The sequence below is a fragment of the Alnus glutinosa genome, chromosome 7 (genome assembly GCF_958979055.1).
Source record: "Alnus glutinosa chromosome 7, dhAlnGlut1.1, whole genome shotgun sequence".
Classification (NCBI taxonomy): Eukaryota; Viridiplantae; Streptophyta; class Magnoliopsida; order Fagales; family Betulaceae; genus Alnus; species Alnus glutinosa.
In genome coordinates, this window is record NC_084892.1 from 28,723,833 (window position 1) to 28,734,901 (window position 11,069).

Consider the following 11,069-nt stretch of genomic DNA (forward strand, 5'->3'; position numbering starts at 1 on the left):
AGGTTGTGTGGTGTCCACTAGCTATAGCTCGTCACGCTTTTATGTTGTGGCTTGTGTTTAGGAAGGCTATTGCAACTAAAAAATGGATGTGTGGTTGGGGCTTTGCGGGGAACTTCTTATGCAGATTCTGCTTCCACTATCAAGAATCCATTGAGCACTTATTTTTCCAATGTAGCTTCAGCCAGCCGAAGGATATGGAGAAATTTGATGGAGGCTTGTTTGATTTCTAATCCTAGTATCATTTGGGATGATATTGTGGGTTGGTACTACAAGTTGAAGGGAAAAGAGTTGCAGGTTATCCTTTGCAAACTTAGTTTGGCTGCTGCCGTGTATCATGTGTGGAGATTGGTAAATGATCTTTGCTTTGGCAATTCTCTCTTGTCGGAAGAAGCCTTGGTTGCTTGTATTAAATGGGAGGTTAGGACTAGAGTGATGTCTAACCGAAAGTCTAAGAGTTCCTCTCTCTGTTAGGCTTTCAAAAGTGTGGATGTTATGTTAAAGTATATTCAAAATTAATATGTATATATATTTATTTTGTGTCTTGGGAATGATTTAAAAGGAAGGTGTTAAAGAGCATTAAATGAAGATAGTCTCACATGAAAAAAGAGAAACTGAAGTTGGCATTTATAAGAACTAACACACTTTAAGCATTTAAAGTAATGCTTGGGTGTATACTCTAACGTGTATATTCTAGTACGGTGCGAAGCAATGGACGCACACGCGCGCGTGGCAGTAGGCTGTAGGGCGCTATTGGAGCTTTGATATATTCTAGTACGGTGCGAAGCACTGGACGCACACGCGCGCGTGGCAGTGGGCTGTAGGGCGCTACTGGAGCTTTGATGGCGCACTTGGCATCGGAGCTCAGAGCGATCTAATCATGACCTTTCGATTTTGGATGGTCCTGATCAATCGATCTAGTGGTTTAATCTAAACCATAGAATGCTTCTTAGATAAATCCAGTGGTTGGATTTACTGGACAATCAAATAAATAAACTGTAAGGTCAAATCACATTTGATCTAATGGTTGAGATTAATTAATAACGATCCAATGGTTATTATTAATCAATCATAGACAATTATTTGATCTGATGGTCAGATTTAAGTGTCTGTTAAATATTATATAAAAGTAACTGTTGTCAAGTTATCAGAAATATACAGAAATAACTGTTGTACAGTGTTTAATAAAAGAAATAACAAAATTTCTTTTATCTTCAATGCTTTTTCTGATACCTTCTGTATTTAAAATTAAAAAAGTCTCTGTCTGTCTCTTGCTAAAATAGAAAAATTTGAAAGTGTTCGGGTTTAATTTTTCGTTTGTACAAAACGCAATTAAACAAACAGAGGTTTCTGGGCTCCATTGTATCCTGGAGAAATATTTGCTGTAACCTTTTTGCATACCTTTTTGGTGGGGGCAAATAATTTCTTAAATAAAGCGACATTGTAACGCGCCTTAGGAGCATTTCGTTTTTCTGTTTTTGTTTATCTTTTCTAACATGTTATAGTCCTGTTTTGATGTATTGTGTGTTGTTTGATTCTTCTACTGTTTAATGTTTCAGTTGAAGAATTGTACTTATTGTGAGTAGTTCCATGCTGTTTTGGGGTGTATCCAGTTTTATCGGAGTGATGTTCTTGCTGTGTTTGGTTATAAAAGTCTTGATTCATCCAACAAAAAAAAAAAAAAAAAAAAAAAAAATCTCCAATTATAAAAAAATCTCAGTCCTCAATTAAGAATATAGATATAATCCAATGAAAACTTCAAAAGAACAAAAAGGAATAAAAAAAATAAAAATGTAAATTTAGTCTTATATGAAAATAGGTTCATTTAATACAAATCTTACAATAAAAGGTGAATACAAACATAAAAAAGTGATCAAGGCAAGTGTGACAGCATGGCTCAGTTTTGCTTCCACATCCCGTAGGCGTCTCATAAATCACCTGCAGATCTAATATCAGAAAAAGATTTCAATATTATATATAGATTGATAATTGCAAACTCACTTAAAACAACATTCACATCCACTTGCATGATATATATATATAATTTTATTTTTTTAATTATTATTATTATTATTATTTTTACTTTTATTGAAAGAAAAAAGAAAAAAAGAAACAAAAGTCAAACCTGACCATATTGCTTCTCATATCTATCACTAATGCCTTCGTCCTTGATTCCTCTGTGCCCGCCGTCCTTGATTCCTGTGTCCTCGTCTTAGGCGATTTTCCATTTTAATATAAAACTGAGGGAACATTTTGAAAATGATATCATCAGCATGTTTGTAGTAGCATATCCTCCACCTCTTCCAAAACATAAGAGGCCCAATAACAATCCCAATGCCAAAAATAAATCCCAGTTCAGCACTTAAGAAGTTCCAGTCAATTGTATTCTCAGAATTCGAAGGAGTTTTTTGAGATTTTGGAGGTGGAGATCCGGGCTCTTCATTCATGCATTTTTCTTTCAAAGGAAAGCCACATAATCCTATGTTCCCTTCATAGGAAGTTTCCAAGAATGTACCAAATTGTTTGTTCCATGGAATCTTTCCCTCCAGTTGATTGAACGAAAGGTTAAGGACCGATAGAAAAGTAAGACCTTCTGCAAGTTGGAATGGAATCTCACCTGTAAGCTTGTTGCTTGACAAGTCTAGTGACTCAAGATTACTCAAATTTCCTAAAGATTGTGGGATTTGGCCTGTGAAAGCATTATGAGACAAGTTGAGGACATATAGTGAATTGAATTCACCTATTTCTCCACGTATAGGCCCGTAAAAACTGTTACATGAGAAGTCAAGTGAGGTGAAGATAGTTAGGATCTTCACCAGCTCCATCTGTAAACCTTTGGCAGTAACTGTAGCCGTATTTTGATAATAAACATCCAAAGGCAAACCTTCAAATTGGAGTTGCTTAAGTTGAGACCGAGTCTTATTTTCATTTCCCATCATTGCCTTCCAGCTAGAAAAGTATCTTATTGGAAACTTAGCAACAAAATTATTTGAAGCTAGGTCTAAAATTTGAAGCATGGACCAGGTGGTATTAGGATCTAGACAATCAATGGGCCCGTAAAATTTGTTAGATCGCAGAACAAGGACTTGCAACATGGATATGTCGTTCAAGTAACAAGGGAAGGTATCCTCGAATTGGTTGTGCCCAAGGTCTAAAAGTTTCAAAGATGTGCAATTGGCTAGAGAATTCGGTAGCTTTCCTTCTAGTTGGTTTCCATTAAGATTTAAAGTTTCTAAGCCACAATCGCTTGGAAACCTATTAGAAATTGTGCCGGTGAGATTGTTTCTCCTTAGATTCAGCACCCCTAGAGTGTTACTCATCTCAATCAAGCATTGTGGAACCGTGCCACTCAATAAATTATCAGACAAATCTAGAGCAAGAAGATTTGAAGCATTGCATATTGATCCAGGAATACTCCCATAGAATTTGTTACTCGAAAGAGAGAAAAAATAAGCATAAGTAAGGGAGTTACCAATGCTAGCTGGTATGACAGAGCTGAAGTTATTCCCTGAGAAATCCAAGTATATAGCATGTGATGGGACAACCGAGAGCTGCCCTTGGAGCAGGTTGGAGTGAAGGTCTAGGATACTCACAGAAGACATGTTGAGTAAAGGCAAATCTAGAGTCTCCAGATAGTTGTAAGAAAGATTCAATGAGTAAAGTTTACGAAGTCCCCATATCCAACTTGGTATCTCTCCATGAATCTCGGTGTGAGAAAGGTCTAGATGAATCAATTCAGATTGGTTTCTCAAGAAATCAGGGAACATTTTCAACTTGTTAGAAGCCAAGTTTAATGTCCATAACCAGGGAAGGGTGGATAAAGGAGTAGTTTCATCATATTCAATCAATAAGCTGTTGTATGAAAGATCAAGATATGAAAGACTTGTCAACTTTTGAATCACATTAAACTCCAAGGAGCCGCTAAAGTTGTTTGAAGAAAGTGAGAGGATCTTAAGACCTTTGAGTTCAAAAACAGACATGGGTATCGGCCCTTCCAACTTGTTGCTACTCAAATCTAGGGTGTCCAACATGGTAAAAGAAACGTTGGGGAATTCTTTGAGTTGACCAGAAAATTGGTTATTGGAAAGTTGTAATTCTAGCAATGATGGAACAGAAAACAGAGAAATTGGAATACTTCCTTTTAGTGAATTAGAACTTAAGTCAAGAGATTGGAGATATTGAAGACTGAAGAGGAGGCTACTGACATTGTCAAGTGTACCCGAGATGGATTCACGGCTAAGGTCGAGACCAATAACATGCCCCTCCCTGCAGGTTACACCTTCCCACAAACAGCAATCCTTACTTTGACTCCAGTGCGCCAGTTTTGTGGACCGATCACTGTCGAATAGGAGGCTGTTCTTCAATTGAAGCATCAACGATTGCTGATCGCCAAGATATTGACCAGACGCCATAAAGATACAAAAGTACTGGAGGAGAAGTGAACATATGGGTATCAAGAAAAGCCATGAAAAGAATGAAATTTTCATTGGAGGCTGCAACAAGAGAGACCCAAACAACATCAAATTGAAGAGTACTTGATGAAATCAATGCTTCTTGGGGAGAGTAATTAAGAAAGATGAACAGTATCTGATGTGTTGGCAGACCAAAAACCAGACGAAATTGTCACGTGAGGCTAACTAGGAGGTAGAAGAAGATGCAGCAAAGGCTTTGCTTCAATTGGAACGAAAAATGTTGATAGTTAAGGAGCTGGCTAAGAAATTCGTGGGTTTCTTCTTGACTTTTCAAAAAGCAATTAATAAACGCGTTTTGGTTAGGTCCTCAGTAATATTCAATAGCTTCAATTCCTCGTCATTTCCAGAAGGCACACGTTTCTCATGGGTCCCCTTTCTTTAATTGTTAGAAATTGAAGTCAGTATTCAGACCCGCCTAAGGCCCAAAGTGGAAGAAGCCCCATAAAATAAGTTTGTTGAAAAAAAAAAAAAAAAATTAAGGCCTATGCAAACGAAAGAATAAGGCCCCACCCTGATAAAAAAAAAATGCCTCATAAATAAGTATGTAGAAAGAAAGAAAAAAGAAAAAAAATAGGCCTCTACAACTATTTTGATAAAAAAAAAAAAAAAAAAAAAAAAAAAAAGTTCATTATTTCTACTTGAAGACTCTTAAACTTCCGTAGAAAAATTAATAATTAGGGGCTCAAGAACACAACATTACATACCAAAAGAAAAAAACTGTTCATTATCTCTCTCACAAAAAATCAATTCCCGGGCTGGGTCTCGTCCTATTTTCTCTGACCCAGTTGGCTCCTTCACCTCTACGCTCGCTTGCTGAACACCAGCACGAGCTCGCTTCTTCCAGCTTTTGATAGATCCCGGAGAAGTCTGGGTTCTTGCCTTGCTGAACAATTGGTTTTTCCTGGACTCTTCTAGACGATGCTCAGGTGTTTGAACATGTTGACTCAGTTTCCACGTGGCGCATGTGCAATAACAGGTGTTGACGTGGGTAATTTGTGCCCACTTATTATGTGTTCCAGCTGTAAGAGAGACTGGGAATTCTCCAAAATACCCCCATATCATTTTACCCATTAATATACCTTGAAGTTGGAAAGATGTTTGATCAATCATGTTCTTTTTTTAAAAAAAAAAAAAAAATTATATCATGTATAATATTTATTTTATTTATAAATAATTTTTGTTATAAATATTTGCTAAAAAAATGCATTTGAATATATAAAAAAACTTTAAAAAATAGAAGAATAAATAAATTAACAGAAACTCAAAATAAATTATATAAATTTGATACTAGCAATATTATATTAAATTTCAAAAGCTATAAAAAATATAATATAAAAATTAAATAAATTATATTTATATTTATATAAAAAAATGCATTGTTTAAAATTATCGCCTTAGGCTCCAAAATACAATGAGCTAGCCCTGGTCTTGGTCTATTAAGTAAGACAATCTATAGTCCAAGTCCAACTTTTTTTTTTTAGACATAGTAGTGCATAGTACTATTTTCATTATTTTCCTCACTTTTTTAACATTTTCTAATAACAATCAACATCAAAACACTCTAATTTTTTTTTTTTTTTTCACTTTTTACATCACATTAATAATTAATTTTTTATTACTATTCAAATAACAAAATTCATTACAATACAAAACTTTTTCACTTTTTTATACAAATTCTTTTTATTTTATATCACATTATCACTTTTTACTAATTTTAAAATTAACTACCCATTACTCTGTTCTGTACATGCTTTTGCCAAACAAAACCAGTGACTTATAGTTCAAGTCTAACTGATGGGGGGTCTTGTTGTTTGCGAAAAGAAGGATTATTATACAACTTCTAAAGGTTGTATATATATATATATATATATATATATATATATTTGGATGACTGGATTGGGGAAGGTCTCTTGCAAAATAAGAAAAAAAGGAAAAAATCATAAGGAGATTGTCGATTTTGAAAGACCTAGTACCTCCAATGCATAAGTCACTAAATGTAGGGGCACGTGTATAAGTGGTTACAGTTTGCAGTTATTGCATCTAACCGTCAACCACAACCACTTCGCTTTATGTTGTTAACGGTTTTAAAATAGTTGCCAGTTAGTAGTTATTGAAACTCATGCATAACCGTTTGTTAGTAATAGACCTATTTTGGTGTTTTAGACATTTCTTGAACCTCTTTTAATGGCTTATTTTAGATGATTTTGGACATTTTTAAAATAAGTAGAAGACTTCAAAATACAACAATACAAAGGATATTTTGGATAGACTATGCATTCTATAAATCAAAGTCTAATTACCATATAAGAATAAAAAAACTAAGAGGACCCTCTATGGGCTATAGAAAAATTTATATTTGTTAACATAGTTATAGAAACAAAATGTTAAATTATTAAGGTCATATTAGCAACTTAAAACATAATGGTGTTGTGTGTGATAAATAGTTGTAAAGAATAACATTACTTTTATTGATAATACTATTGCATCAACTACTATAATTTGAGTTATAAAGGTGATATGTATTTTCAGTTGCCAAGTTAATTTTGACTATGCCAATTTTAGAGTATCATAACTTTGTATTCAATTGTTTTGTATAAGAGCCTTTTTTATGAAAAAAAAAAAAAAATCATATAATTATGTAGGATCTACATGTTATAGCAATCTTTAAGATAAACCCATTTTTTTTTTTTTTGGAACAGATTAGCATGTGCTAACCATTGATATTAAAAAGCCCGAAGGCATACAAGATGAGAAATGAGGGACAGAGCCCTCATACTCTAAGCCAGAAAGATCTGGCTTAAAAACAGCTGTATAAGCGGAATCTCAAATCTCACTAGAATTACAATTAAGCCCCCTTACAATAAAAAATTCCAATAAAATTTGAGCCACACATAGGCAAACTGTACATAGAAACATGAGAATACACAACACAATGGCAGAAAACCCTAAAAAAATCGTCGGCAGTGGAGTAGGGAGGCAGCTTCACCGGAGTGACGGCGCGTGTAAGACACGCGTCGCATCCGGACGCACCTAGTAGAGATTCGTCGCCGGGGACCCCAGTCACCGCCAAGCACGGCTTGAAAAAGCAGAGCGTGGCCTACATGTGCAGACAGAGAACAAAGGCGCCTTGGCGCGTGAAGGCCAAGCGCCGAACTTCGAAGACCAACACGACCGCAGCTTCCAGCAACAAGGGCGAAATACAGCAGGGACCACGGCTGGGTGGCGCGTGTCCACTAGAAGTCGATGGACGTGCGTAGATCTAGCTTCAAAAATCCGAGAAAAAACTATGAAAGTCCGGCCAGAAACACACCGTCGACGACACTAAAATCGGCCTCACTCCACCCTAGACTTCTTAAGAAGAGTCATCCTGCCAACACAGAAAGAAAACAAGAAAGAAAAAGAAAAAAAAAAAAAAAAAAAAAAAAAAAAAAAAAGACAAACAAATCCACCATAGCCCAAAGAGCTAGGGGCATCACAACCACCACCGGTTTAACCGGGGGGAGCAAAACTCTACAGTCCTAAAGACTGAGAGGACCAAAAAACACAGCCGGGAGGAGGGAGGCGAGGCCTCCCTCCCTGGTTAAACAGGTTCTGTAACGGGAAGGCTTTTTGGTTTTTTCCTTAGACAGGAAGAATGGAGAGAAAAAGCTACATTACTTCATTACTTTATTATCTGTTTTTAAGATAACCTTTAAAGGTGTATATATTCAAATATGATATAATTCTATACCAACCTCACATCTTACAAAAAAGGACAAAAAGCTATTTATTATGCATTTTCTATATGATAGCACCATCTTTCTATTAACTTGGTTAGTAACTTAGGGTGCGTTTAGGATTGTGATTTCGTAGACAATAAGTGCGATTTTAAATCAAATCGCAGAACATAAATTGTTTGGGAACTGCGTTTTTAAAAATTGCGATTTGAAAATGCAGAAAATCTATTTTTTCAAATTGTAATTAAGAGGCTGCTTTTTTGAAAATGCATATTTTTAAAAGGCTAATTTGCGATTTTAAAGGCTAAACTGCGATTTTGCCAAACGCTTAATTGCGTTTTTAAAAATCACTTTTTTCAAATCGAACATTTTAAAATCATTATTTTAAATCGCACTTTTTGAAATCGCAAATTCAAACGGACCCTTAGTAAATAAAGTAATAACAAAATAAATTAAGGACTAAAAAGGTGAGGCGCAGTTATGAAACGATCTCTTTTCTCTTCTGATACCAAAAAGCAAACGCCCCGGGGCCCATGACTACTGAAAAGGAGGGAGTGTCCTTTCCCATTCCCCTCTATTCCCCTCTTCCTCCTTCCCCTAATTTTTCCGCCTTTTTTGAGGCTCTAACTGCCTCCTTGAAGGTCCTACCTGCATCTTTGGAGACCTTATCAGCCTCATTGAAAGCCTTGTCCGCCTCCTTTGAGGTATTATCCATCGCCTATGGCAATTTATATATGTACACCAGCTCTGCCAGCCCCTCTACAACCACCAATCGTTCGGATTCCACCACCTCCAGCTGTTCTCATCTATGGATCCACCACTTCTTTGAAGTTTTTGGATTTAGGTTTTTCAAACTCAGATCTATCAAATTCAAGAAGCTCCACCCTCAGATGTGCCACTCCACCTTACTCCTCATCCACACCGCTTCCATTCGCCACCAGTCTCGTCTCCATCTGACCAATATGCATTGGCGCATAGCCCACACGTGCCCACGAGTAGATCCCACTCACTGGCGCGTGGCGTACAAGTGCCAACGTGTGGACAACCCTTCGCTGCACGTGTTGCCTCCTATCACCTCCTTCGTTGTCTTCCGCCTTTGCTTCAGGTCTCCTAAGGTGGTATTCTCTCTTCCGGCCACTTTGATCCGGAGCATGGCCACCACGCGTCGAAGCGTGGGATCAAAGACAGCAACCTTTCGTTTGTACCCTGTGCTTGTCTTGTTGTGTTGCTTTTGTTTTTTTTAGGCTTTTTTGTTGTAATCTTGTTGTTCTTAAATTTCTTTCCCTCTCTTTATGTGTGTTTGTTGTTTCTGTTCCCCTTAGGAGTTTGGGTAGGTTGAAAGGCTATCACGAGGGTCATGCCTCTATCTGAGTCCCTTTCTTAAGGGGGTTCGAATAAGGTTGAAGAGTCTTGTGACGGTCATGCCCTAATTTACTCATTGTTTGACCACATTTTTTGGTGGTCTCGTTTCTTGGTGTTCGTGCCAAAAATCAAAAGAGTTGCGTCATTCATTTGATGTATTATCTTTTACTTTTTGTTTTCGATCTCTTATTGTTTTGGTGCTTCTTGTTGGGTTGTCCAACCCTAATGTTTTAATCTTAGTTGTAATCTTTTTATTTACTAATAATAATAAAAAGAAAATTATCACTCAATTTGCACTTACACCTTCAAATTATGACTCACTGCAATTTAGATTCATAAATTGCCCAAATGTTTCAAGTTATCCCTGTATCAATTTTGACCATTAGTTTTGGATTAAAAAATGTCACACGTGCTTGCTAGTTAGGCATATATGAGTTGTTTTGTTTGCCAAAAATATTCTAACTTAAGGGCCAAAATTATGGAATTGTCCTCGTAGAGGAGAGTCAAGCTGAGGCTTGGGTGGGGTGGTAAGGTGGTTGCATGATTACCCCTTTTTTTTTTTTTTTTTTTTTTTTTTTTTTTTTTTATCATTATTGCTAAACATCATTTTCATCCAAAACGGTCTCGCAAAAACGGCTGGCACCTCATTCAAACTAATAGCCAAATTTCCTTCCCTTGCTACTGTCGTTTGTTGTTCTTGGTGGCCCTCTTCCTTCCGACCACATCTGTAGGCGTATGGTCTTCATGTGCCTACGCGCTGACAATTGGCCTTCACACGCCAGGACCCTTCAACCCCTTCCTCTCCGCCAGCTGTCAATGTTCTGTTTTATGTTTTTATTTATTAGAGCACTAGCAGCAGATTCTCAACCATTTTTTCTATATTTAGGGAACAATACTACTTTTTGCTTCCCTATAAAAAAATACCCCACAATAGATTCCCTTACCTTTCTCTATATCAATTAAATATTATTTTTTTACTCTTATTTTATTATTTTTCTCTCTTTCCTACTTTTTCTATATTCCCTATATCAATTAATTATACTTCTTTTATATTAAAATAATACATAGGGAATGAATAGTAGACATGTATACATTGGGAATCACTATTCATTCCCAACCCTCTCATCTAAATATAGGGCATCTGCTATGAGAGGTTTTTTGATGTTTTTCATGAAATTTTTCCTAAATATAGGAAAGGGAACCACTATAGGATAACTGCTACTAGTGCTCTTATTCTAGTTTGTTTCGGGCGGTTAAACCTATCTCTATCATAAGCTTCATTTTTTACCTTATTAGTGTCTTCTTTACTGTAGTGCTTCACCTTTGGGTGTGCCACTACATTTGTTTCTTTGTTAGGCTACGAATCAGGTTATTGGATCTTCGGAGGTTTATGATCTTTCTTGTACCTCTCTGTTGTGCCATTCAAGGTAAGCCTTGCCATATCGCTTTTTCTTGATTTTCGTGCCAAGAACATATAAGGTCGTGCCATTTATTTAATGTAATCTATTTTATTTTTTTTGTT

General features: G+C 36.3%; 1 protein-coding gene across 4 annotated transcripts; it reads right to left on the minus strand.

Moving 5' to 3' along the window:
- Positions 1-1,700: 1,700 nt before the first annotated feature.
- Positions 1,701-4,736, minus strand: LOC133873882 (receptor like protein 22-like). 4 transcript variants are annotated; one of them, XM_062311674.1, is made up of 2 exons: positions 2,128-4,736; positions 1,701-1,935 (listed from the first exon to the last, which is right to left on the minus strand). In XM_062311674.1, exon 1 carries the CDS (start codon positions 4,515-4,517, stop codon positions 2,151-2,153), a length of 2,367 nt encoding a protein of 788 aa, XP_062167658.1. In that variant the 5' UTR covers positions 4,518-4,736; the 3' UTR covers positions 1,701-1,935; positions 2,128-2,150. The 4 variants fall into 4 exon arrangements, with proteins under 4 accessions (XP_062167658.1, XP_062167656.1, XP_062167657.1 ...); XM_062311672.1 differs by having other exon boundaries at positions 1,701-1,943; XM_062311673.1 differs by having other exon boundaries at positions 2,123-4,736.
- Between the last annotated feature and the right edge of the window lie 6,333 nt (positions 4,737-11,069).

Excerpts from the sequence above, each read along its gene's own strand:
- LOC133873882 (XM_062311674.1), bottom strand. The coding sequence starts at position 4,517 with ATGTTGTTTGGGTCTCTCTTGTTGCAGCCTCCAATGAAAATTTCATTC.